At 58.1% G+C, this 26,347-nt stretch overlaps 9 protein-coding genes and 1 non-coding gene across 10 annotated transcripts; 6 read left to right on the top strand and 4 right to left on the bottom strand.

Moving 5' to 3' along the window:
• Positions 1–404: 404 nt before the first annotated feature.
• MFIFM68171_07590 (uncharacterized protein) lies at positions 405–1,770 on the top strand (the record flags this gene model as incomplete). Its single annotated transcript, XM_071063010.1, has 2 exons — positions 405–1,249; positions 1,380–1,770. 2 exons carry the CDS (start codon positions 405–407, stop codon positions 1,768–1,770), a joined length of 1,236 nt encoding a protein of 411 aa, XP_070919111.1.
• Positions 1,771–1,795: 25 nt separating this feature from the next.
• On the bottom strand, positions 1,796–3,268 carry MFIFM68171_07589 (Alpha/Beta hydrolase protein; the record flags this gene model as incomplete). Its single annotated transcript, XM_071063009.1, has 2 exons — positions 1,796–2,930; positions 2,994–3,268. The coding sequence occupies 2 exons, from the start codon at positions 3,266–3,268 to the stop codon at positions 1,796–1,798; spliced, it is 1,410 nt and encodes a 469-aa protein (XP_070919110.1).
• Positions 3,269–5,202: 1,934 nt separating this feature from the next.
• TGL5 (Lipase 5) lies at positions 5,203–7,624 on the top strand (the record flags this gene model as incomplete). The annotated part of the gene is made up of 2 exons (XM_071063008.1): positions 5,203–5,463; positions 5,537–7,624. 2 exons carry the CDS (start codon positions 5,203–5,205, stop codon positions 7,622–7,624), a joined length of 2,349 nt encoding a protein of 782 aa, XP_070919109.1.
• Positions 7,625–8,324: 700 nt separating this feature from the next.
• Positions 8,325–10,039, top strand: MFIFM68171_07587 (Dehydrogenase/reductase SDR family member 7B; the record flags this gene model as incomplete). Its single annotated transcript, XM_071063007.1, has 5 exons — positions 8,325–8,448; positions 8,871–9,073; positions 9,173–9,238; positions 9,298–9,598; positions 9,702–10,039. The coding sequence occupies 5 exons, from the start codon at positions 8,325–8,327 to the stop codon at positions 10,037–10,039; spliced, it is 1,032 nt and encodes a 343-aa protein (XP_070919108.1).
• A 480-nt stretch (positions 10,040–10,519) lies between these two features.
• On the top strand, positions 10,520–12,548 carry MFIFM68171_07586 (Ascus development 3; the record flags this gene model as incomplete). The annotated part of the gene is made up of 9 exons (XM_071063006.1): positions 10,520–10,605; positions 10,675–10,784; positions 10,842–10,970; positions 11,053–11,135; positions 11,186–11,225; positions 11,290–12,013; positions 12,095–12,224; positions 12,302–12,368; positions 12,433–12,548. The coding sequence occupies 9 exons, from the start codon at positions 10,520–10,522 to the stop codon at positions 12,546–12,548; spliced, it is 1,485 nt and encodes a 494-aa protein (XP_070919107.1).
• Positions 12,549–12,872: 324 nt separating this feature from the next.
• Positions 12,873–14,400, bottom strand: MFIFM68171_07585 (Apoptosis-inducing factor-like mitochondrion-associated inducer of death 1; the record flags this gene model as incomplete). The annotated part of the gene is made up of 5 exons (XM_071063005.1): positions 12,873–12,916; positions 12,974–13,281; positions 13,348–13,705; positions 13,778–14,122; positions 14,190–14,400. The coding sequence occupies 5 exons, from the start codon at positions 14,398–14,400 to the stop codon at positions 12,873–12,875; spliced, it is 1,266 nt and encodes a 421-aa protein (XP_070919106.1).
• A 1,065-nt stretch (positions 14,401–15,465) lies between these two features.
• On the bottom strand, positions 15,466–16,878 carry MFIFM68171_07584 (Acyltransferase MbtK/IucB-like conserved domain-containing protein; the record flags this gene model as incomplete). The annotated part of the gene is made up of 2 exons (XM_071063004.1): positions 15,466–15,828; positions 15,922–16,878. The coding sequence occupies 2 exons, from the start codon at positions 16,876–16,878 to the stop codon at positions 15,466–15,468; spliced, it is 1,320 nt and encodes a 439-aa protein (XP_070919105.1).
• Positions 16,879–18,213: 1,335 nt separating this feature from the next.
• MFIFM68171_07583 (Long chain fatty acid acyl-CoA) lies at positions 18,214–20,101 on the top strand (the record flags this gene model as incomplete). Its single annotated transcript, XM_071063003.1, has 3 exons — positions 18,214–18,619; positions 18,678–19,670; positions 19,758–20,101. 3 exons carry the CDS (start codon positions 18,214–18,216, stop codon positions 20,099–20,101), a joined length of 1,743 nt encoding a protein of 580 aa, XP_070919104.1.
• Positions 20,102–20,515: 414 nt separating this feature from the next.
• On the top strand, positions 20,516–20,617 carry MFIFM68171_t127. Its single transcript has 2 exons — positions 20,516–20,552; positions 20,582–20,617. It is a non-coding gene; the product is annotated as a tRNA-Val (tRNA).
• Positions 20,618–22,091: 1,474 nt separating this feature from the next.
• Positions 22,092–25,367, bottom strand: MFIFM68171_07582 (Regulatory protein ral2; the record flags this gene model as incomplete). Its single annotated transcript, XM_071063002.1, has 1 exon — positions 22,092–25,367. The coding sequence occupies one exon, from the start codon at positions 25,365–25,367 to the stop codon at positions 22,092–22,094; it is 3,276 nt and encodes a 1,091-aa protein (XP_070919103.1).
• Positions 25,368–26,347: the final 980 nt, after the last annotated feature.

Raw genomic sequence — 26,347 nt, 5'->3', positions numbered from 1 at the left:
TGGAACGAAGCGGTTACAGAATGTTATATTGCAGTTTGTCTCGACGTTTCTTACCCTATAACCTAGTCTTCCGGAGCTACTGTACTCAGGATATAGGAGAGTCTGTCAAAACGGATCTAACATTCCCCATGTCCACCTTACTGCGGTAACCTGAAGCGTTGTCAGGCAGGTGAAGAACTAATAACCTCTCAAACACCGGACATATAGACGGCGTCGCGCTCAGGCCGCTGTTTACATCACTAGGACATCACGAGCAACTCCGATGTGATACTTTTTTCATATATAAGCCTTACGGAATCTAGCTTCCCGCTCGTACGGCCGTGGTTTCCTGCCTTTCATCCTCTACACAGCAACACAAACCGGAAACGATCTCCTAAGATTTAACTATGAGCTCTACCAGCAACATGAGTAACCCTCCCAATACCCCGCCACCACCCGGTGGCGGCGGCGCCCTCCGGCTCGACCCCGACTTCAAAAAGGCCTACATGGAGAACTGGGGCAACCTCATCCCGCCGGTGCCCAATAGTGCGGCCTCCCTCCGGCGGCAAAATAACACGTCCATTAGGGCCGTCATGAACCGGCTCCCCGCCCCGGCTGTCGCAGGCGCGGGCGGCAGCAGTGAGTATGGGGGCGTCCACAAAAAAGAGATCTCCTACACCTCAGCCGACGGCACCGAGCTCACCCTGCACCGCTTTCAGCCGCTGCGCATGCCCAGCGGACGGGGCTCTTCTCCCAACAACGACAATCCCGGTAACCACGATGGCGGCAACGGCACCACCGCCGAAGACAGTAAGGACAAGGCCAACGACGACAACGTCGAGGGGGAGGGCGGGAGCTCCGAACCGACCACCCGGCACCCCGCAGTCCTCTACCTCCACGGCGGCGGCTTCCTCTCCGGCAGCGTCGAGCTCTTCACGCGAGACATCATCCGCTACGCCGTCGCCACGGGCCTGACCTTCTACGCGCCGTCGTACCGCCTGGCGCCCGAGGCACCGTTCCCCAAGCCGCTCGAGGACGTGTACGCGGCGCTCGAGTGGCTCCACAGCCACGCATGCGGGGAGGGGATCGACGCGCAGCGCATCGCCGTGATGGGCCACAGCGCGGGGGGCAACCTGGCGGCGGCGGCGGCGCTGACGGCGCGGGACCGGGGCTTTTCGCCGGGCATCGAGCGGCTGGTGCTGGTGTACCCCATGCTGGACGACCGCACGCGCATCGCCGGCGACTCGCCCCTGGCCGAGTACCTGACCTGGTAGGTACTACAGTACCACGCCCGTGATTCCCAGGCCAAGAACTGCTTCCCTCCCCTCCCCTCCCTTCTCCTCCCTTACCCCCACTCCCATTGGCATTGGCATCAGGACTGATGTGTTACGCCGACTCAGGACAGGACAGAAAAACGAGATCGCCTGGCGGGCCTACCTCGACGGGTACGCCGGGATGGTGAGTTCGGCGCACCAGGGTGCCAGCAGCAAGGGCGGGTCGAAGGAAGACGTCTCGCAGTATGCGGCTCCCGCGCGGGCGACGGACGTGTCTCGGCTGCCCAAGACGTACCTTGATATCGGCGGGCTGGACCTGTTCAGGGACGAGGTGCTCACGTTTGGCGCGAGGCTGGCCGCGGCGAATGTCGAGGTCGAGATGCACCTGTATCCCGGCGTCCCACATGGGTGGGAGTGGATGACGCCCGAGATAGTCGTGACCAAGACGGCGATGGAGAATAGGTGCAAGGCGCTCAGGGATTTATTTGTAATGCATGCTGATACACTATGGGGTTGATCTGGGCATGGAGGTAGTGGGAATGTCATCTCGAGTTGCTAGCATCTAGAAGAGACTCTGCAAATGCCTGGATAGCATCTCTCAGCGTCCTGGCCACATTGTGTTGTGCCCAAAAATGATTGGCGCTCGACACCTCGTGAGCGCGGAACTGTGACCCCGGAATTGCCTCCAACCGTGACGCCCACTCCCGCAGCCTCTGCACGGATACAAATCCGTCGCGATCCCCATATATGGCAAGGGTCGAATTCTGCACCAGTTTTTCTTCAGCCTCGACGGAGACTGTCGCTGCGACTCCATGGAGTCCGAGGGGCCTTGGTTCCCCCGTCCCCGAAGTGAACCGGTTCCACACGCTTTTGGAGACTTTCGCCAACGAAGGGAAAGACATGGTGGCGAGGTTAGTTGCCAGCCCTTGCAGCGGCGATACTAGGAGATACGCTGGACGGAAAGTGGTTTGGCCGGGGACCGGAGACAAGTGGTGAGACACGGGCTGCGGCCTGGCACCATGTTCATGAGCTCCATGGGTCTCATCTAAAGTAGGGGATGCTTGACCCTGGCCGCTTCGCGATCTTTTGTGTCCCTTCTTTGCCCTCGCCATAAGCTCCGCGACACCGTGCCGCACTGTCTCCTCCAATTCGAGAGACAAGGGGCGGCGTGTCTCGTGGCTTTTGCGGTTCTCCTCGTCTCCGCCCACACGCAAGCCAACCGATTTTCTTGGGGACTGCGGTCCGTGGCTGTCGGCCGCAGCAGCCCTGGCATTGGCTATGACTGCGTTCTGAATCTCGGCCAAGTGCTGTGCCCGCAGCCGGATCTCGGCCGCGGGAGAGCCACATTCAGGGGAACTAAACATTGCGGATATCGCCACGAGCGGCGGTAGCTGGGTTGTTATCATGGAACCATACGAATATCCTCCTAACAGCAATATCGGTGTTACAGTTGCTGCCAATGACGGCTCTGGTGAGGCCGGAGTTGGTGGGCGTATGTGGACGATTGATTCGGCCCCCCCGTCTTCATGGCTCGCTGTCTCGAGCCTGCGTGAGGCCGCAGAAGGAAGAGGGTTGAGAAAGTGCACGTAATGGTATATGAAACCCACCACCGAAATGTAATCGGCGCGCTCGGCCTTAGCTGTCCAGGAAGTTTTGCCGGCGGAGCCCCCGGCGCCTCTGTGACGGGAGCGGCATTAGTGGGGTATCCGGGGCTGCAACGGGCCTTAGAATGGTCCGAACCTGAAATTGAACGTGCAGACAAGGAAGTCCCGGCGCAACAGAGTCCCCGCTACCAAGTGGACGACGTGATCATCGTAACAGCCACCCAAGGGCGCGTACGGATGGGCGACAATGGCGGCGTGTTTCAGCCAGGGCGGTGCGTCGTGAGACGCCACCAGGCATGGCGGGTGATAGACGCGACAGTCGATCGGCAAGCCATCATGGAGACTCGGCACAGTAAACGTAATGCTGGGCTCTGGCAGCAACGTCGACGACGCATAGCCGAGATCTGCCATCTTGTTGCCCAATGCCGGCTCGGATTGCAGCTTGGGGATGGTGGCGAGAAACCCTCGTCCCCAGGTTCTTGGGGAGGTGTACGCGGCTTGCCAGCTGCTCGGCCTAACAGTTAACGAGGGCCGTTGAGGTGTGCACAAGCTTTCCGGGTCCAGGAACCAGCGGAGCCCCGGCCGTGGACAAATTGTGCCAGGCCGCAAATCACAGGCGATGACGCAAGCCCAGCAAGTCCTGGGTCATCTGATTACCTAATCGACACGTCGCTTGCTTCTGTCTCTTGCCCCAAGGCCTACTCAGAAATGAAGTTAATCGTCAGCTACAAATACCTACCTAAGTATTAAGCACTATGTTTTTCTTCCATTTCCCGAATTACCACGTCCTCGTTTGGTCTTGTTTCCATTCTCCTTGGAACTACTGTCGTGCTGGGTCCTCCACTATGCTTTCGGGTTTCCGATCGATCACAAGGACTGGGCAGTGGTTCAGTTTGCTGCGATCTCATCTTCACCGAGTTATTGGACGAATAGCTGTCTGCGCATTGCCGTAGAAATTCCAGTGGAATGGCGCATGCGGCAGATCGCCAGCAGTACCTCGTGCTCTTGCGTCTGCGGCTGCATGCGTGGTATACCCCGCACGGGGCTGGCATGTGAAAGCCAGCTCTCCTGGGCGCACCCACGCTTGACACGGGTTACGGGGGCTGCCAGCCCCGTAACGAAATATTCCATCTGTCCCTCTCCAAAGCATGAGACCCGACATGACTCGCAAAAAAAAAAAAAAAAAAAAAAAAAAATTAATGCAGTCGCCTTACCCCCTGGGCCAGACCACCCCTCGACGGGGCAACCTCTGGGCTGCAGAAAGGGCCGGGCTGGGGTGGCTCTCGTTTCCATGTACTACATAATCATCTGCTCGCTCCGCTTGATCTCGATGGTTCGTAGGATTAATCTGAAGAGGGAGCAAAAGTGTTGGGTAAGGTACTGTACATGTAGGGGAGCGACTGCGGGACGCAGCACCGGCCACTGAAATCATCTGCGGGCTTAGGTGTATGACAGCGGGGGTTTGTGGCAATTGAAGGGGTCGGCCGTCAGATCCCAACGTCACCTAAGATCTGGCAGCCAGAGGGCACAGCTTCCCGATCGATTTTCAAGCAGGCGAGTGCGTTTCACTTGCCCGACGCTTTCAGCTTACAGGGCACAACATCATAGCCCAGCTCTCGAGCCCGATGACCTCGGGTGTGACGGGACATCTTCAACCGTCCATCGCGACGACCGGACCAGCTGCTGAGGCTGGCTGCTGCATCGGCCCGCCGAACCCCAACAAGGATCCCGTCAGATGCACTCAGACCGCCAATCGACGCGGCCCCACCAGCGCGGTTCCCCACGATTTCTTTGTTCCTGCCACTGTCAAGAGACACAACCCGCAGCGTGGGGTGCCCCACGATTCACCAGGCCCTTTCATCTTGGTTGGTGGAACCCTCGGCCTGCGCTTCGTCAGGTGGCCTCCCCCCCGTGCTCCATCCGGCAGGAGCGCACACCGGACAGCATGTCCCGAATCCAGATAATCTGTCCTCTGCGCTCTCCTGTGGCCTTGTTCGCTCTTTTTCGGCGTCTAAGACGTTGATGAGATTTGGTTATTAGAGTTGGTCGTCCGTACCTAGCGCATTTTTGGTGTTTTTCTTTTTCTTCTTTTTTATTAGTGTTTTTCTTTGGACCGACGGCTCTGGCTAAACGCGAATCAGGGCCTAATAATTAGCACTCGATACGCCTCCCTACGTCACAAGGTGCAAGCCCGCTGCGAGCCTGTCGCATGCATCCCGCCCATCTCACCACTCTCCTGCACCGAGTCTTTTGAACAACCACCTACAAACGTCCGGCCTGTCGACCAGCCGCCATTGCTTCGGCTGTTCGCCGCCGGACGGCTTTTGGATACCCCTACCACAGCCATGACAGACCTTCTCCTCCATGCTCCCCACATCGTCCAGGTCAGCACGCTCGGCTCCTGGCTGAAGCCTCCCCCCAAACCCCAGCCCGTCAAGCCCAAGAAGGAACCAAAAGACCAACATGCCCCTTTCCAGTTATCAAAACTCATACGTGATGCCAACAATCGTATCCTCTCCTGGCGAGATGGTCTCTCCCAATCGGAGCGTGAGGATAGGCGGAGGACCGAAGAGAGGGCTCAGATACTGGCCGCACGCATGCAGAATGTAAGCGCATCCTGTTACCAGTCACTCCCTCCCGTACCTTCGCGCGCTAATGCCAGACTTCGTTCCGCCCTAGGCCATCACGCTGAAAGAGTGGGAGGCGGCTGCCGAAGAGCTCGACCGGCTCGAAGGCAATGACAAGTGGAAGCTGGACGATGAGAGCGGCGACTACTACCCAGAGCTGATTCGGGCAAGCATGGAGGAGCTGGACACGGCCCGAACCAACTGCGACATCCACACAATGATGTATCTGATCCGCACGTCCTTGTCGCGTGACCTCGGCGGTATGGGAAGCATTGACCTCTACCGGCACTCGTACATCGGGACCAAGAAGCTGGTGGAGCGCTATGTCAGTTCCGCCAAACAGACGATCGAATCGGTGGTTGAGAAGAGCGCGCACGCCCCGCAGTACGGCTTGGAGCCCCAGGAGCTACTAGAGGGCATGCTCTACGCCCGACAGAGCTTCGGGAGGAGTGCCCTGCTACTGAGCGGCGGCGCCACCTTTGGTATGTCGCACATCGGCGTGCTTAAGACGCTCTACGAAGAAAAACTCCTCCCTCGCATCATCTCGGGCGCCTCTGCCGGATCGATCGTGGCCTCGGTAGTGTGTACGAGGACAGATGAAGAGCTCCCAGCCTTGGTCCAAGCGTTCCCCTTTGGCGACCTGGGTGTGTTTGAAGGCGGGAACGACGGATTCACGGACCATATCCGCCGCCTCCTGACCGAGGGGAGCTGGGCTGACATCGGCAATCTGACGAGGGTAATGCGCATATGGCTCGGCGACCTGACTTTTCAGGAGGCTTATAATCGGACACGGAGGATTTGCAACATCTGCGTGTCGACCGCGTCCCTCTACGAACTCCCGCGCCTACTCAACTACATCACGGCGCCCAACGTCCTAATATGGTCAGCCGTGGCCGCTTCCTGCTCGGTCCCCTTCGTCTTCCAGGGCGCCCCGTTGCTCGTTAAAGATCCGGCTACCGGGGCCCATCTGTCTTGGAACCCCACGCCGCAGCGATTGATCGACGGGTCCGTGGACAACGACCTGCCCATGACGCGCCTTGCCGAAATGTTCAACGTCAACCACTTCATCGTCTCGCAAGTCAACCCGCACATCGTCCCCTTCCTCGCCAAGGACGACCGTCTCTACCCCGCGACCGCTCCAGGGAGATTGCGTCAGCAAAAGGGACAGGAGGATGGAGAATGGCTCTACACTCTTACAGCTCTCGCCAAGGAGGAAGCGATGCATAGACTTCACTACCTCTCGGAGCTAGGCATCTTTCCTAACCTATTCTCCAAGCTGCTCTGCGTGCTGAGCCAGCGGTACTCTGGCGACATAACCATCCTCCCCGAAATCCCAATGAACGATCTTCCGCTCATCCTGAAAAACCCGACGCCCGAATTCATGCTCCGCAGTTGCGTTATCGGCGAAAAGGCGACATGGCCGAAGCTCAGCCGCATCCGCGACAGACTCGGCATCGAGCTTGCCTTGGACCAGGCAGTACACCACCTGCGAGCACGCGTCGTCTTCAACCAGAACCAGCTCAACCTGCTTCGGCTACAGAGTAACGGCAACGGCATCGGCGATGGAGGAGGGGTCGATGGTGGCCAGATAGGTCGCAGGCCGCGGCCGTCTCCGGGAGACGGCAGCCCGGAGCGACGAGCGTACGGCAGACGTAGGGGCTCCGGGAGCAGCATTCAACTTCTAGCGGCCAGGCACAAAAAGTCTTTTCAGGAAACCGAGGACGTGGCGGATGATGTGTCGGGAGAAGACGAGCAGTTGGAGATGAAGTTTCGGAACGGCACTGCTACCGCTTTTCCAGCCAAGTGGCCGGGCGTTCCCAAACCCCGTCTTAAGCGGTGCAGTAAGAGCCACAGCCACATGCGGGCCGGAATGCCCACCGACAAGTATTTCCTGAACGAAGTCGACACGCCCAGGCCTGAAAATGCGAGGCCATTCCCTCCGCCCGCGGATGATCGGGAAGTCGCAGTTGATGGCAGTGGTTCAGAGGAAACGGCCAGACCTCTGGCCTTCGTTATCTATCGCATGTCGGAAGCCGGAGGGACCGACTCCTTGCCATCGGATGCTGACGTACCGAGCGACGCGGATCCATACCAGCTGAAGACGGAATTGGTTCACCGGGAGAAGAATGCTGGCGAGTGATGGGGGTCGTGGCGCATTAACAAGAGGACATGCGGGTTAAATGGCGTAGGTAGAAAACGGGTCAGGCATGGTCGTGCGTGGCGTCGTCCACAACAACAACGGACGCTCAGGATGCGCTCTGAGGGGGTTATGCAGCATTCTCGAAGCTGGATACAAGTGTGGTCCGGGAGAAGCATTATTAGTCATTGCATAGAAGTCATGCAAATGGTTGTGTCAATGGAAGTAGCATGGTTTTGGCGTTGGTAATTGAGTACATAGCATAGATACCAGTATAGATAGTATTAGTACGGGGGGCCGAGGATACCCAAGAGGTTAAGGTAGACAATTCAGAGAATGCAGACACATGGGAACGGGGGATCAAGTACTCTCTGCCACGTTGTTTCTGCCGACGTGAATAGGATTATTACTGGGCGGCTGCCGAAGCGTTAGATCCGGTTGTATTTATCCAGGAACAAGCCAGCGCAAAACATCCCGAATACAGCCGCTCTCCTGTGTATGTCTGGTCTAGCAGGATTTGGGGGTGGCTCGGGGGTAGAGTCGTACATACCCCACCGTCAATGGTCATTTTTCTGACCCGCGGCGCTTTACACCCTGAATAGCATAACATCTCCAAGAGCTTCCCCTCCGTAAAGTCGGCTTCAGTGTCTTAGCTATCTTTTTATCTCCGCCAGACCACTACTAGTGCGAAAACGAAGGCACAATGGCCGACCGGAAACAATCCCCGCCAACCCAATTCACTCCGCGCTTCCGCACCGACATCTACGACTTCATCTTGCCTGAGAAATTCAGAGGCGCGCTGAAGGACAAGGTCGTTATCATTACGGGTATGTACCGTGCCAATATACTACGTTCTAGCAGTGGAAGAAATAAAGGAGGAGCTCTGTCATAATGTTCTGCCTACCCATAAGGTCCACCACTGGCGAGGAATACAATGACGCCGTTCTGGCACCAGCATAACACCACTGCCTCTCTACCTGGCCAATACGGTGCCTAGTTGGGCATCACGGTACTAGCCTCACAGGGGTGCGCATGTCCAGCCCTGCGGGAAAATATATATCGAGCTGGCAACGTCCTGATAGACTCACATCTTCCCCGTCCATCCACTGCGAGGGTGCTGGCGGTGTTTTCTTTTCGTTCATAAGCCAAATTGCTTGGCCTTTTGCCGTGCCTTCGGTTATGTCTGTTTTTGTTCAACGAATGGGTGAGCGAGCGAGCGAGCGAGGGTGCTAATCGAGATTCAATCAAGGCGCTGCCGGAGCCATCGGGCGCGGCCTGGCCGAGTCGTTTGCCGTGGCCGGAGGGAAGCTCATTCTGACGTACAATAACACGCCACCACCGCCTGAGCTTAGGGAGAGATGTGAGAGGTTCGGGGCCGCCGCGGTGGATTTCGTCAAGTGTAATGTCGGGGAGCTGGAAGGGCCCGCCGGGTGCGAGGCGCTGGTGAGGTTTGTGAGTATAATTAATCTACCATTGCCCCATGTGCTTGGTCCTAGTGTCTGGTGGTGGATTAGGGAAAGGGGTGGGTGGCTAATGCGGATGGTGCGGTAGGCGCTCGAGAAATATGGGAGGGTGGATGTGCTTGTGAATAACGCTGGCGCGAATGGGCTGGGCCCGGTATGTGTGTGGATTCCTAGAGGGCGGAGTGGATTCTGGAGACTGACGGCTGCCGCCAGATCGACGCCCAAGACCCGCGCGACTTCATCCGCGACGTGGCTGTCAACTTCCACGGGCCGTACTACCTCATGCGCCTGCTCATCCCCAAGTTCCGCGAGCAGCGCAGCGGGTGCGTGCTCAACATCGCCTCGCGCGCAGGGACCGTCGCCATCCCCTATAGCACGAGCTACTGCGCGAGCAAGGCGGCGCTGATCAACCTGACGGCGTGCACGCAGAAGGAGATGGACGTCGAGGAGCTGGATGACGTCCACCTGTACTCGCTCCATCCAGGGGGGATCAAGTCGGCCATGACGCTCAAGAGTATGTTTTTTTTTTTTTTTTTTTTTTTTTTTGGCCTGATTGCACACCACTTGAAGCTCATTGCCTCGGGGAAAACTAATTAATCATTTTTGGAATATATTAGAGTATGCAACGGAGTCAGTAAACAACCTCCCCCCGCAGGCCCGCGCCTGGTTCGCCAACGCGCTGGATGTCTACAACGACTCGCCCTACCTCAACGGCATGGTCTGCGTCGCGCTGGCCACGGGAGTGGGCAAGAAGGTGTTGAGGGGCAAGTACTTTGACGTGGGGCAGGACCTCGAGGATGTGCTGGCACAGGCCGAGGCGATCAAGGCTGATCCCGACTTGTATTCGCTGCATACGAGTTTCCTGGGGGAGCTAACCAACGCCGGGGCGCCGCCCGGTGGGTATTTTGCGGAGGAGGTCAAGTTTGATTTTCCGGGGTTTGACGTGAGCAAGTAAGTAGACGGGGATTTTAGAGATGGACCATGGATGGTTGAGACTTGAGGTGGCCTATTATTCACTTTACGATTCTGGCGGTTCTAGATATTCACCCTTCCTTCAAGGGCGACCACTAGACATCACTTCTTAGCTGCCACCGATAGCCTGGGTAACTGCTGCCGGAACTGTTCCGAGAGCCCAGGCCGTATCGCGAATCATACCATGTGCTTTCAAGGATTGTCATCCCTGTGTCTGTCTTCCCCAGGCTAGCCTGTCAGCTTCTCCGCACACTAGCTCACCTTGGCCAGACCGTCCCACAACAGAACATCGGCAGTTTTCCCCGACGGCGATGGAGGGTTGCAGCCGGCAAGCCTCCCCTAAATAAATTCTCTGCCGATGCTCACGCCCAGCACCCAGCCCTCTAATTATCCTTATGCGTAGCGGTTGTTTACCATCCTCTCGGATACGGGTTGTCTGCGCGCCGTCCCCCTCATCGTCGTCATGGCTCCAAAACTAGGGGCCCATTGGCTCACCAAAACCTTTCTGGCCTCGCTGTACCTAGGCATAGGAGGTTTCCTCTATGGCTAGTGAGTACTACTCGAGCAACACTCCGCCTAGAACTGAAATCCATGCTAACTGGCTTCTGCTCCCTGCAGCGACTCGGGCATCATCACGCCGAGCCTGGCGCTGGGCTCCTTCGTGTCGTACTTTGATAATCCAAGCGCGCCTCTCCGCGGCGCTATCGTGTCGGTCTATCAAGCCGGAGGCATGCATCTCACCGCTTCGCCCCCGATCCTAACATGAATGCTAACGAGAGGCATAGCCTGGCTGGGCAGCGCGTCCGTGGGCGTAACTAGCGACTGGCTGGGGAGGCGCAAGGCAATCGCGTTTGGATGTGCGTGGGGTGTGCTTGGGGGAGCGCTGATGGCCGGAGCGGCACACGTCGCGATGCGTAAGTACTAATGCCTTGTCCGCCTTGGCCATTTTGCATTGTCGCCGGCAGGGACTGGCGCTCATACGATGGTTGTTTCTAGTTATCCTGGGCCGGCTTTTGGTCGGTTATGCAGTTGGCACTATCACCGGAGTTGCCCCTGTTTTTGGGGCCGAGATCGCCAAGGTGAGTTCACAGTCCCTCAGCTAAGTATAGGTCCCATCCTGACGGAACAGACAAACGAACGGGCGAGAATCACAGCGGTGAACCAGATGAGTAAGCATTAATACCCCACCGAAGCGTATCCCTCTGTGTTTTCGGTCGCTGACCCTCCAAAAAGTGGTCGCCTGGGGATTCTTCGTCGCCTTGTGGACAGGCGTAGGCGAGGGCAAGTGGCAGAACGACAACCAGTGGAGGCTCGGGTTCGCCATCCAGGCCATCCCAGCCCTCATCCTGGGCGTGGGAGTGTTGTTCATCGGCGAGTCGCCACGATGGTTGTGTCTCAAGGGCCGCTACGAAGAAGCCGAGGCCGCCTTCCGCGGGTGGCACTACGACGGATCGAACGACGAGTGGTGCAAGACCGAATTCGCCGTCATCCAGGCCAGCATCGCCGACGAGATTCAAGACCAGCGCGCCCTCGGCTGGACCGACCTCATCCGCACCCCCCCGTTCAGGAAGCGCCTCTTCGTCGGGTCCTTTGTCTGGGCCGCAGCCATGCTGTCGGGCATCAGTTTCGTCCAGTATTTCCAGACAGCCATTTACGCGACGCTACGGTTCGACCAGGACCAGCAGCTACTCGTCAGCGGTATATACGGCTGCGTCGCTCCGATTGCCTGTATCCTCTCGCTCTTCTTCGTCGACCGCGTCGGCCGCAGAACCATCTTGATCACCAGCTCCTCCCTGTTGTCGATTTCGTACATGATCATCACGATCCTCGCCGCCTTGTACCCTGCACGACCCGGTTTCCCAACCAACGAGGCCGCCCAGAGGGGTCTGATCGCCTGCATCTTCCTGGTATCAGCCAACTACTCGGCTCTCCTAGGCCCCATGACATGGATCATTCCGTAAGTTCCAATCTGTTGAGCCCCCCTCCCCCCTCCCCACCGTTGATGAAACGGCTGCTGATAGGCTGATGCTTGCTACAGGCCAGAAGTCTTCACGACCGAACTACGCGCCAAAGCAAACGCCGTCGTCCACGTCATCCACTACTCAGTCAGCTTGATCATCACACAATGTTCGCCCATTGCTCTTGAGCGGGTGGGCTGGAGGTACTACGTGAGTCCTCACCGTACCACCCAGGGAGAGGGAGAGAGAAGAGGCCTAAGGTAGTTACACTGACCGACGAGCCACAGATTCTCTTCATTCTCACCAACGCACTCTGTGCGCTTATGTTCGCGGTCGCCTATCCAGAGACCAGAGGTACGCAGAAACGAAATAATCGCGCGGCGCCTAACAAAGCAGTACTCTGACCCTGGCTGTGCAGGCAAATCACTCGAGCAGATCGACGAGATATTCGGTGACATTCAGAAGCGTACCGACATCGAGGTTCAACCCGTAAACGAAAAGGGCAGCATCGAGATTAAGGAGGCGGCCAAATAACAAGCACTCTCCTGAAGGGAAGATGAATGGTGTGGCGGAAACCGCCGAGAAGTGTTGAGTCTCTCATGCCTCATTGTCGGACATCCCCGACTTGTCTCTGGTTCTTGGTGCGACAGTGCCCGGTTACACCCACCCTCGGCTAGGGTTAATTTGTAGGTTTCTAATGGCGAAGAGGTATTGCATCGCTCGTCGGTCTTAGATTCTAATGTAAGCAGCTACGTAAACCCGGCTTTGTAATCTAATCAAAAATAGAAAAATGCCGACAGATGATATGATACCAAACAGTTCCAGAAATCTTTCCTGTAATTAACGCCGTGCAATGCATCAGAGCACCTTCTCGCCGCCGAGTCCCAAATGATTCCAGCAAACTGCAACAGGTCGGTTAGCAACGAGACAAAGGATGCGCCGCTTGTCAGAATACTCACTCGAAAAGCCAAGGTCGTCACCAAAGAAGGCCTTCATGACATCCTCACCCGAAGTCATGCCGGCCTGCGGCCAGTACGACACGGCCTTCTTCCCGACCGCCAACCCGATCATGGGCGGGATCTCGTCGAGCTCCAGGAAGGTGGGTTCTCTCCCGGCCACCTTCTTCTGCATCTGTTGATGGATGTTGTTGGCGGCAAAATAACCCATGTGCATGGCAGCGCCGCACCGCTTGATGCCAGACCACTTGACCAGGTCGCCGATGGCGAAGTGGTCTTCCGAGTTGGGTGTGTCGGAGGGGAACGCCAAGCTGCCGCAGCCAGCTGTGTCAGCACAAAATGAGAGCCGTAAAACCATACTAGGATCGCCATCATACCTAGGCTGGATCTTGACATATCCCTCATCGTCCAGGACCTTGCCCGACAGGAATGTCGTCGAGGGGACGCTCTTGGAGACGGCCATGGCCACCTGGTCGGCCAACATGGTATGGCCGTTGGTGAAGTGCACCCTGATGCACGCGTTGCCATTGTCGTCTTTGACCTCCTCAGTCCGGTTGAGCCGGTGCGACATGAGAACGTCGACGTTAGCCTCGCGGAGGAGCTCGAGGCTGCGGTCCTTGACGTCGTCTGGCAGCGGCTCCGACGAGAGCAGCTTGTCTCGTGAGTGGACCAGCGTCACCTTGATGTGCGGCTGGACGAGCTTGAGCTCCGCTGCCATCTCGATGCCCACGGCGCCTAAGTGGAGGCGGCGTCAGAGCACAGGAAACATATGTATGTGCCGAGGACGGCAAGACAAGGACAACTTACCACCGCCCACAATGACAACGCCGTGCCTCGCCGTCGTAGCGGCACGGATGTGGTCACCAGCCTCGAAGAGGTACTGTTTTCTCCGCAGCGACTGCGGCACAACGGGCCACACCCTCCTCAAGCCGGACGCGGCGACGAGGTAGTCATAGTGCACCTCTGACGTCTGCGTGCCGGCCCCGTGGGCAACGTAGGTCGCTACCTTTCGTTGCTGGTCGACAGACTGCACCGTACCCTGGAGGACGCGGATGTTGGGCGACCGCAGGGCGGGGATGTCGTCATACTTGACCCAGCACTTTTCGGCATACGGCTCGGACGCCAGCGCCAGAGGGGAACCGATAAGGTGGTCTACGAATACGAGGTGAGTGATGAGAGCGATAAGACGGGAGGGGAAGAGGGAATGGAGGGAACTCACAGAAGCCATCCCGCTCGTCTACTATGGTAACGTCGATAGCGTACTGTGGCGTCTCGACATGCTCGTCCTCTTTGGGCTTTGGCCCACACCGTGGCGCCAGGCCGCGGCAGAGATCCTGCAGGTTGAGAGCGGCCGAGAGACCGCCATATGAACCGCCAACCACGAGCACCCTGAAGGGCTGCGTTGGCGGGGATTCAAACATGGAGCCCATTGTATCCGACTTGGGAAATAGAGATGTAGATGGGGTGTTTGAGTGATATCAGAGACCAGAGTAGTAGTAGGAGTAGTAGTAAGAGTAGCAGTAGACAGTCCTGGATGTGGCGCCAGCAAGGACCGAATCGGGCGGGCAGAGCAAGTGGGATGGATGGCGGGATGGATGGAGGGATGGGGAGTCTGGAATTGGGGAAGGGGGGGATTGTCCGGAAGGCACCCGAGTTTGGCTAGCACCTCTTATTCGGGACCAGAAGGATGTTGCTCCAGTCTGCTGCGGGTGCCTTATTAGCTACCTGATGTACCAAGGGAAGGACAGCGGGAACCAGGCCATGCCCCACAATCCCCATCCTCGCTGCGTTTCGTTGATCCCCTGCGGGCCGAGCGATGAGCAGAAAAGAAAAAAAAAAATAAGACCGACGACGGCTCCACTCGCGCGGATTCCATCGATTCCCGCCGTTCCCTGATGGTCCACAGAGGACACGTTCCTGTCCGTAGCTCCCGGCATCGGAATTGCCTTGCAGTAGGTGCTGTTTCCCCCCCCGAGGGGTTCTCTTGCGGCGTAGGGTTTCGGTACCTAATCAGATCCTTTTCAGCGAATGAGGAGTCAAGTGCCAGGGCCGGTTCCCTGTCTCCGCCCGCAGCGGCCACAGGCGGTGTAACCCACCCGCTGCAGGCTCATCTTATCAGATCATCAGATCATCATCGTGACAAGCATCGCTGAACTGGACGCTCCGAGCCGGCAAAAGTCGGCACTCTCTCCGCTGATGAAATTCGTGCCTGTTTTTGCTTAGCCTCCCTTGGTTCGGATTTATTGAGGATTGCATGGTTCCCCTTGTCTATTGCTCGATGCAGAGGCCCGTTTCCGTGTACAGTCCTGGATTCTTGGGAGACAAATTGCAGGCAGAGTCTTTCGATAAAACAACCGGACATTGCAAAACGAGACTCTCGTAGAAAATCGTTGCATGTTATCACAGGATCGTGCTAATTAAGATCTAACCGCGCAATCACTTCCCTGTTTTAGTCCGACTCAACCTAATAAACAAAAAAATAAAATAAAATAAAATTACAACTTCGGAACTAGCCCAACCCCCGTCCCGCCCATGACCTTGTCGTTCTCGTCGAGCGGACACAGCTGGAAGAAGCGCTCGCGCGAGCAGCGCACGAAGGCGGAGCGCTTGTGGGGCAGGTCGATAAACTTGTCGAGGCCGAAGCCGTGGATGAGGTCGTACATGAGGACGGAGCTGTTGGTGAACTTGGGCTCGCCCACGACGCTCGCCGTGCGCGGCTCGTCGAGGAACAGGTAGTGCATCAGGCTCGACCACCACGCGCTGACGCGGTGCGGGCCCCGGAACCGCACGTCGCCCACCAGGCTGTGCCGCCCCCGGTCGTAGTCGCCTGCCGAGTAGTATGCACCGATGCGGTCCTCCTGGGGGGAATATATTAGCAAAGAAGACAGGGAAGAAAAGAGAGAGAGAATTAAAGGAAAAGAAAGGGGTGAAAAAAAAAAAAAACAGCTCACCTTGGCCCAGTACACCTCAAAGTAGGCAAAAAAGGTATCGTCAAAGCGCGCCAGGATGGTGATCTGGTGCGGGTCTTCGTGCGCCCTCCGCAGGTACTCGCGGTGCTGCTCGAGCGTGCCCGTCTCGTTCCACCCTTGCGACACGCGCGGGTCGTTCTGCCACACGTGGAACAGCTCGAGGTGCTCCTTGTCCGTGTAGTCGAGCGCCACCATGCTGAACGTCTCGCGCAGGTGCGGGATGTACCGGCTGTAGATGACGGACCCGGGCGCCGGCTTGGCCCGCCGCCGTGGGTGCCAGCAGAGAGCCGTCGACGCCTCGTTGGTCATGACGAACTCGGGCGGCGGCAGCGGGTACCCCGAGAGGTCCGGGTCCTGCTCCTCGGGCACCCAGGCCGGCCGCGGGCCAAACGGTGAGCCCGCGCCCTGCCAGAACGCCCCGCGCGACACGACGAGTTCCTTGGTCGGTTTGGCATCCTCGGAGGCCGACGTAGGGTGTTCGATGGCGAGCCCCACCGTCTTGAGCTGCTGCGCTAACCTGTCGGCGCCGAAACCATACATCTCGAGGCGGAACGCCTCCTCGCTGGGGCGCACCGTGAAGACGGCGTATGTGATGAGCCAGAGCTGGCCGATCGTCGGTGGTTGCTCGCTCTTCCAGCTGACCGTCACTGCGGGCGACCGTCTCGCCCGGCCCCATGGCGTGTTGTTGGAATCCTTTGGCCTGTCGCTCGACTTGAGATCCTGTGGTTCGGAGAAATAGACCGAGGTGTTATGAAGAAGTTGAGGGAGCGGCTTCGTGCCGGGGCCGGCTTCGCGCGGGGTGAGCTGGTAGGAGTTGGTGCCATCGTCGGCTTTCCTGACGAGGTAGGCTGTCTGGTACGGATGGGGAAGCTTCAGAATGGGTTCTAGGGATGTGGCATAGTTGGAAAACTGCCGTGGTGATTGTGTTGGCGACGCCATCGTTTTCAATCTGTGGTTCTAGACGTCCGGATGAACGGGATGCAGCGGCACGACACGCGATGGGAGAGGCTCCGAAAGCTATAGGAAGCTTCTGCCCCGACGGCAGAGTCAGAGCAATTCACGTGCATAACAAGAAACAGAGACTCCCCCAGTCGGGAGGTGGGGGTGCGGCCACGTTGGGGTAGGTGGGATAGTCCAATCCCCCCATCGAGCGTATCCACCTTCGGCATTGACATACGACGAGTCGACGACCAAAAGGTCTAGCTCGCCGATCGCTTCTGTGAGGGCAGAAACCGGTTTCATTGACCCATTTTGTGTTCCGGAACACCACCGTCGAGTGTGTTTCCAGTCAAGACTCCGAAGAAGTGGCCAATGGAAAGAGGGGTCAGGGGCCGTTGACAGGGGACTCTCTAGGGGGTGGTGGGCGGGGGGTTTTCGGATCTGATAACTTTACTCGGACGCCAAAAAGCGGATCAGATAATTTTTCCCAGCACCCCCCGTCCCTTGGCGGATTCGGCCGACTTCGGAGACGGCGCCCGCGTCCGTCCCGTTGGCACGTCTGACGCCGAAATCAATGTGCTTTACTGGAGATCTTCAACTTTCCAAGTCAGCCAAGCGAGACGGCAGACGGGATATGCATTGCCCGCCGTTCAATTGACCTCCACACCACTTGTATGCCTCGCAATCCGCGAACAACCGATGCCGTCCTCGGTTCCAGCGGCGTGGGGACCAGAGACTTGGCATGAATAATCTTATCAGATCCGACGGAGGGCCCTCTGAGGCATTTACGGGGGTGTCTGCCGCCCACCATCCCACCACCAGCTGCATTTTTGAGTTATCAGATGGTACTAGCGGAGGTATTAACCCCACCGGCCATGCAGCAACCCCTTCTCGCCCGGTGTCATGGAGGCCGTGGAGAGAGAAAATTCTGATCCGTTTCGCCCTCGCGGGGTGGGGTACGCGAGGTTGAAGCCGAGGAACAATGGGACGACGTCGTATTCAGGCAGATCAGCCCGCAAACCCCGGAAGGTGCCAGTGTCGACATGAGGCGGGAAGTTGGGAAGACTTGCTTGAATCCATCTTATCAGATTAGATCAAATCAGCCAGGTGATCCGAAACTTGTCTTTGAGTGGAGATGGGACTCGACCCCGGGCTCCCGGTACCCTGACGGCAAAGCAGCGTGGCATTCCGTCATAACTCTTCTACTCAGCTCCGGTGCCGCGGTCTCCCGCTCCTCTGGGATGCATGTAATCTGTAGACAACCGTGAGTCTCCTTCAGAAGCCGAACTAGGAACAACAGCGGCATCATCTACTTTCGAATAGAGTAAGTTGGCAATGTCGGTCCGCGTCCCAGCACAGCAGCCCGTCGAGGACGGCTTTGTCCTCCCTCAAACCCAGAAACCATCGCTCCTCTACGGGCCGACCGACCCACCCCTGGTCGACCTGACGCTTGGGGAACTGCTCAACCTGCAATGTCTACACCATGGAACGAGGGAAGGCATCGTGATTCCCTGGACCGGCGCCAGATGGACGTACAACGAACTCAACCACCACAGCCGGTTGCTAGCAGCCGCCCTGCTAGAGATGGGGATCGGCGTCGGCGACAGAGTGGGCATCATGGCCGGCAACTGCGAGCAATACGCCGCCGTGTTCTTTGCTGCCACCCGGATAGGCGCAATCCTGGTCATCCTCAACAACACGTACACCCCGACCGAGGCGCAGTACGGTCTTGACTTTTCCGGTACGTCCTTCGTATTTCTCGTCTTTCCTACTCCTTGGTCTTAACCCGTCCGCACCAGATTGCAAAGTCTTCTTCACTACCAAGAAAATCGGCCGGCTCGACCAAGGGCCCCTACTCACCCAGCTCGCGGCAAGGGCCAAGTCACCCAAAGTCGTGATACTCCGGGGCGACGCGGACGGCTATACCACCTACGGCGACCTTCTCTCGCAAGGCGCCCGCGTAAGCCCAGCTCGCCTCCACCAGGCCGAGATCAGGGTGCTCCCGCACCTCGTCTGCAACCTCCAATTCACCAGCGGCACCACGGGGCTGCCCAAGGCGGCCATGCTGACCCACCACAACATCGTCAACAACTCGCGCTTCATCGGCGACCGCATGCGCCTCACGCCCGACGACATCCTCTGCTGCCCGCCTCCCCTCTTCCACTGCTTCGGGCTCGTGCTCGGCCTGATGGCCGTCATGACGCACGGCGCCAAGATCGTGTACCCGGCCGAGGTGTTCGACGCGCCGGCGACGCTGCGGGCGCTGGTCGAGGAGCGGTGCACGGCGGTGCACGGGGTGCCGGCCATGTTCGACAGCCTGCTCGCGCTGCCCGAGGCCAAGCGGCTGCGGGCGGCGGAGCTGCGCCTGCGGACGGGCATCATCGCGGGCGCGCCCGTGCCGCGCTACCTCATGGAGCTGCTCGTCTCGCGCCTGGGCATGTCCGAGTTCACCTCGAGCTACGGCCTGACCGAGGCGTCGCCCACCTGCTTCAACGCCTTCACCGACGACCCCATCGCCACGAGGCTGACCACTGTCGGCACGCTCATGCCCCACGCCATGGCCAAGATTGTCGACCGCGACGGCCACATCGTCCCCGTCGGCACGAGGGGCGAGCTGTGCATCGGGGGCTACCAGCTGCAGGCCGGGTACTGGAATAATTCCGAGAAGACCAACGAGGTCATGGTGAGGGATGAGAGCGGCGTGCTGTGGTTGCATACCGGGGATGAGGCGGTGTTTGATGAGAGGGGGTATTGTTCGATTACCGGGAGGTTCAAGGATATTATTATTCGGGGTGAGCCCCTCTTCCTCCCCTCCCCCCCTCCTTTTTTTTTTTTTGTTGTTATTGTGATGTGCGATGTCCCGATCCTGACGTCTGCAGGCGGCGAAAACATCTACCCCCTCGAGATCGAGGAGCGCCTGGTCGCCCACCCCTCCATCTCCAAGGCTGTCGTGGTCGGGCTCAAAGATGCCCATTACGGCGAGGTCGTCGGCGCATTCCTGGACCTTGACAGCGGCCATACCCAACGGCCGGGCGCCGACGAGATCCGCGAGTGGGTGAGGCGCAAGCTCGGCAAGCACAAGGCGCCCACCCACGTCTTTTGGCTGGGTTGTGACGGCGTCCCGGACACGGTCCCGCTCACTGGCAGCGGCAAGGTGCGCAAGTTTGAGATGGCACAGCTGGGGAATAGGTTGCTGGAGGCGGCTGCCAAGGCGAAGTTGTAAAGGAGGCAGGGTGCCAGATTGTAGAAACAAACGGAGGAGAGAAGACAAGACGGGTGACTCTCAGGAGTCGAAGGAGGCTATAGCACTGAAACCTTGGAGGACATCATTATCGTATGTTTAAATCAAAAAAGCATTTATAAGCAATACAGAAGTCCCAGTTGGGAATTTCAAACACACGCCCTAATTATAGATAAATGATTGCCGCCAGCAATTAAATAAGTTAAAGCACAAGTGATAATCACAAGCCGCAGGCAATTACCAGTAGTGTGGTCCGAAACAGGATAAGGTAGCTACGTAACAATATCGCAGGTTCAAATTGACTCGTATTTTGAGATTCATGGCATGAAATCAATAGCGCTAGTTCAGTCCTAGTCATTCATATTACCAAAGACCGTAATTTTATCAGTAACAGCAGGCCGACTGGTGTAGTGGTTATCACGTCTCGTTCACAAAAGTTGGACACAACTGGGAGTTCTTCCCCCGAGAAGGTGCCAGGTTCGATCCCTGGGTCGGTCATTCACTTTTGCTCCCCCCATGAAAGCTTGAGTCAGGGCGCTTCTTTTCTTCCTTTTCTTCCTTTTCTTCCTGCAGACGACACCGTCTCCGCCTGGGCCGCGTTTCTCAAAGCACCTTACTAAAACTTTGTTGGTTGTCAGCTCACCACAGCCGTACTCTAAAACAGAACCACTTCCCAAGGAACCGCCTTTCTTTCCTCCCTTCCATAACAATGACTGCCTTGTCTTACTTTGTTGGCGCTCATCGGGAAATTGGAGTTGAAGTTGGGTGTCCGAGGGATCTTGACGCCGTCAAGACATCGTCATGTCGTTGAAAGGAGATATGGGACATGGAAACCACGCCGATTTCAGTCTTGTCGAAATGATCTTCGGATCCTTAAAGACGGACGATATTTTCAACGTTGCTTTGCGGAGCTACGGAGGCAATCACTGGGAGAGGAGGGTAGACATCCTTCGCGGCATCATTTACAAAATCGTCAGCTTCGTTCCCGTCAGCAGCAGACAGCATGGCAATTGCCACAGTAGCCGGATTGAAGAGCTTAGCTTCCGATGTAGTAGTATCGTAGCCGTCTTCCTGCAGCTAGTTGGGTAAGCGGTCCTATTCAACACCTGGCTGATAAATTCTCGATAATTACCTGTACCTGTAGCATGCTGTCCACCCACTGGAGACATGTAAAACCTACCCTTAGGGTGAGCTTACGTCGCTGACATAGTATTGTGGGCCTTCTTTCCAGTCCGCGGTGAGACTCGCACTGCGATAGGAATATTGGAGGTAGGTCTGACGGCTGTTTTGTCGGTGTCGTCGTGTGGCGATGGTGAAGTCTTGGAGCCCGTCAGGGAAGGCCAGTATTGTCAAGCGTTTACTGTCCTTTCACAGCCCCTTCGTAGGCCGTATCATTTTCAGAGTTATTTCATTTCTGGCTAGCGACCGCTCACCTACCAAGGCTCCCCAGCAACCGGGAGTCTACCGGGTCCGAATGACTTGCTACATCAGGCGAGGGTGGCCGCTGACAGCACCATAAAAGTTCTGATTACACAAATGCTGTCTCCTTCACCTTAATACAACCCAACTCGGCAAATGGTTCAGTGACTACCAAGGCAACCATTCTTCAACTAAGCTAACTATCCGAGTAGAACACAATGTCATATATACCAGGTATTCTCCCCAGTGGTAACATTTCTAAGCATCCCATGCTGCATGACCCAGATGCCACCTGCTCCAGACACATCTCAACTGGCCATGTATATACCATACGTACTGCGCCAAATACAGATCAAGCACAACACCAAATGCTGGTCATGGTCTCATCACACCCTCCGATTAAAACCGGAAAAAAAAAAAAAAAAAAAAAAAAAAAAACGTCCAGAATGCAAAAGATGCCACTGTTTTGTTTCCTCTACCCAGAGACTGAATTCAGTAATCCACGCCAGAGTATCCTGCCCCAGCAAACATCCGAATAATTAGCTACCGTGGCTCACGAACCCGCAATCCCCAACCCCACTCGGCCCTGCATCCCTCCTCCATACCCAGACGCAGGTCCCCCTCCCCCCCCTCCTCCTCCTCCTCCACCACCACCACCACCGGCTCCCGCTCCCATAGTGTTCGTCCCCGTCCTCTCCCTCATCCTCCGCCCTTCCATCAAACCCCTCAGCCCCCTCTTCTGCAGCCCAATCACGCTACTCAGATCCCCTGCCCACACCTCCCGCGTCGTTCCCCGCTCGCTATCGCCCACCTCCGAGCTCCACTCGCTCCCGCTCACGCTCGTCGTCGCGCTGAGCTCGTCGCTCGACGGCTGCGTCGACTGCACGGCCGTGCTGATCTTGAGCCCGCTCGTCGCCGTGCTCGCGCTGACCTCGCTTCCCGCAACGCTGCCGGCACCGCCCCCACCGTTGGGCTGGGCCGTGTTGTCCAAGGGACTGGCCAAGCCGTCCAGGCCGCCGGTTGCCGAGAGGGGGAAGAAGTTGGGGTTCAGCGTGCCATCGATGCCGCGACCGCCGCCGGCCGCCATGGCCGTCGCGTTGAAGACGGCCGCGGCATTCCTGCTGTCGAGAAGCCCGTGAAGACGCTCGACGACGGCTTCGAGGAGACCGTCGATGCGATACGGGCGGGCGATCTGCAGGAGGCTGCAGAGGATCTGTGGGGTGCAGAGTGGTGAGGACGGGGCCGGGAGGCTCGAGGTGTAGAGGAAATGGAGCAGAGCTTGGACGGTGAGGTAGGTGTGGGGGAGATATAGGCATCTTGGCCGGCTGTTGGGCGGCAAGGTGCGAGGCGTCGGTGCTGTGTTGATGGCTGCGGGATCTACCGCAGGCGACATGATCGACGACCCTGCTGTGCTCGGCGGTTTGCTGCCAGCCGAATACAAGGTGCTGCCGCCCATCGATATCGGACTCTCCGTTGCGCCCCTGCTTCCGGGGGTGATGGTGATGTTGGAGCTCCGGACCGTGCTTCCGGGCGCCGAGATCGAGTTCGACCTGAGCGTTGCCGCATCGCTGCCGTCCTGCGTAGCTGTGCCTTCTCTAAGGAGCTGCACAAAGTACGGACCCCATCTCCTAGCAACGATTCTCGAATTGATTGGTATCCGCTCGCCACCGATACACAGAATGTCCATATCAGCCAGCTCCCTCATCGCGAGCGCCTTCTCGCCTAGTTCTTCCGCGGCACGGCTATGGAATCTACCGCCGGCCGTAAACCCCGCCTTTCGAGCCAGGCTCAGACCGGGTCCCGTGTAGGGGCTGCTGGCACTGACAAAGCCGCTCATGGGAGACGTCTTGCGAGGATTGTCGTAAAAGCCAAAGGCTTCCAACTCCACCATGCAAACATTGCTAAAATTGATCCTCCGATGGTTATAGTCATCGACGAGGCTCCGCTTCCTGTTGCCCAAGACGACAAACGTATTCCGTCTGTTCCACAAGACACCGCGGTTCCAGCTCCCCTGGCTGAAGACAGCACCACCGGCGTCGATGCGGCTCCAGGTCAGGGTCCGCAGATCTAGCGCCCACAGAGCGTATTCCTGCTTGGAAGACGTGAGGTAAGTGCCGCTCACAACGAAATGGGTATCGATGATACCACCGTTGGGGAAGCGTAACCCTGGCGGGCTGTAAGTGCCGCTCATGGCCCGTTCGGTAAGGTGGCCGTCGCTCGACCTGATCTGCAACTCGAGCTTGACGTCGAGGAAGTTGTAATTGCTATATATCAGCATACTGGAGCCAGCCTCCCTGGCTTCCTGGCTGATCCCCGAGGGGTCCTGCCGTGCGCCGTTGGGGTACGTCTTGCCTAGTTTGGCGGTAACTGAAGGCGGGAGTGGCGCCACGACGCTGCGGTACGCGCCGCAGCTTTTGCCCAGGGGCTGCGTTGAGACCCATTTTAGACTGCGCAGGTTGAATACGCTGATCTGCTCGATGTAGTGGTTCGACCCATCTTGGCCCCCGACAACGATCATCTCGGCGCCGCCCGTACCGTCGATGCTGATGCCGATCCGGCCCTCGTTCGGATTGCCGGTAGAAGGATTGTGCTGCAGAGCAGAGAGCGGGGCTCGGTGTGAAGCGAACGTCGCTGAAGACGGTAGGACGCATGCGCAATGCGCATAGCGGCCCTGGGGAGCGTCCTGTGTGGGGATGAAGGTCCATTTCTTTGTCGGTACATCATATATGTAGATATCGGACATGACAGTGACCTCGGGCTGCTGGTCTTGCGGCATGGCATTACTTCTCTGGTTCGTTGTCGGAGACATGCCGCCATAGCAGACCATTTTCGTATCGCCAAGCGCGCACATCGAGTGGAAGTACCGAGGCGGCGGGATGTCACCTGTCGTCTCCAGCTTCGTCCAGTGGCGGCGGATCAAATCCAGCTCGTACAAATCCGCCGTCAAGGGCGCAGCCCTGCTCCTAGACAGTATCCGCCCGCCAAACACGTACAGTTTGTCGCCCAGGATGGTTGTCGTCGCGCCAACTAAAGGATGCGGCTCCCTTCCCGTTGTCCGGTGCACATTACACATCAAACCGGACAGGTGTGCTGATGGGGTTGGCGGGCCGCTCGGGCCGCTCGCGGACCCTCCAGCAGCCGTTCTCGACTGGCCAATGTTGGGAGACGGCCCGGCCGACAGCGGGCCATTGCTCTTGGGCGTCAGGTTGTCGCCTCGGTCGTCCTGCCCGTCCTGCCGTGAGGAGTTTGCCATGTTGCTCTGGCCGCTGTTGGTGTTCATTTCTTGCCCATGGCCGGCCTGCCCTCTCATATAAAGCCCACCCCCCATTTCGGCAGACGAGGTCGAATCCATGGTACTTGTGCGACTGTCCATCTCTTGGGTCTCGGTGTCGATGATTGTGGCCAGGCTCCCCTGTTGCGCCGGCTGCGCTAAGGGTGTTAGGGGGCTCGTCGGGGACAGCGACGGCGGCGGCGGCTCGGGTAAGGGCTTCGATAAACTATCTTGTAGGCTCAAACTGCGCGCATGTTGCGCCGGAGACGGGCCGGGAGGTCTGCTCGGGAGAGGCGCTGAGACAGCAGGTCTATCGATTGTAGGAACGAACGGCTCCGAGGGCCGGCGTATCACGAGGTGGGAAGGGTTCCGGGTTAGACGCGCGAAGTCGTCTCTCCCCGGCGTGATCTTTTTGATGCCGCGGAAGGCCGAGGATAGGATATCCGAGGTCTTGGACGGCGAGCGCTCTTCGGATTCAGAATCGGAGAACCGGCTGGGGTCGTTAGTGTCGGCCTGCTGCTGGCCTGATTTGCCGCACGTTAGCTTAGATCCCGACATTGTCTACGCATAGGATGCTGCGCCGCGGGAATCGAGACGGCCGAGCCGGGGTGAAGCCGCCCTCTCGGGTTCGGGAGCCGGGGCTAGCGGAACGAAGTCCGGCGAAGGCTGCAACTTCGTGCTCATGCCAGGGCCAACAGAATGAGGGAAGAAAGTGCAAGCGAGAAAGACGGGAGACGCAACAGCGACGTGCGCTGGCTGGAAAGATGCTGGAGAACCAGATGTTCGCGAGAAGAGAAAAACTCGGGGGGCGGACTAGGAATAACCCGCCATGGAGGCACAGACGGCGCGCAACACCATGTGTCTGTCGACCCCCGGAGAGCGATTCCTGGTCCTGGGCGATGCTGACGGGGGTCAGGGACCGGGGGCAAGGAGGCGCCGGGAGTTCCCAGGGTAGCGAGCCCCTAGCGGTCCCGGGAGCTCTCACCGGACTCGCCCGGACGGAATCCCGCAACGAGATCTTGTCGAATGGGGCAGAACGGGCAGGCAGTGACGGGGTATCAGGGAAGGGGAGAGCTGGTAAGCGAAGGGTGTGGGGACGGGGAGTCTGCCTGGCGCTCGGAGAACTCGCACACGGCAGGGAGTGCGCCACGAGACAGCAGCGCGCGCGCGTAGGGCTGGGCAAGGAGGAGTGAAAACCGGAAAGGCGGAAGCGAGGTTGAAATAAGGGAATCACGGACCTGCGTACCTGATCAGTGTAGTGATGCGCAGCGCCGGCCCTCGACCCAGGCTGACGTTGCAGCGCTTAATTTCCCGGGGGCAGCGCTGGGATATGAAAGAACAAGGCGATTTGCGCTTTCCGGAGAGAGGAGATGGTGGATAGGAGGAGACGTCCGAACGGACGGTCCCCCACTGCGTCAAGCGTCGCCGCACGGACGGGATTGGGATGAACCGTCAATGTCAAGTGTCAGTGCCAGTTAGTCATTCGATCGGGTCGGCAGAAAGAAAGCGGCGGGGTGGAGGCCGGGCTGCCGGTTGGG

The sequence above is a fragment of the Madurella fahalii genome (assembly GCF_045866475.1).
Source record: "Madurella fahalii IFM 68171 DNA, scaffold_4, whole genome shotgun sequence".
Taxonomy (NCBI): Eukaryota; Fungi; Ascomycota; class Sordariomycetes; order Sordariales; genus Madurella; species Madurella fahalii.
The sequence above is the reverse complement of the archived record's forward strand: the minus strand, read 5'-3'. Positions and strand labels throughout refer to the sequence as shown.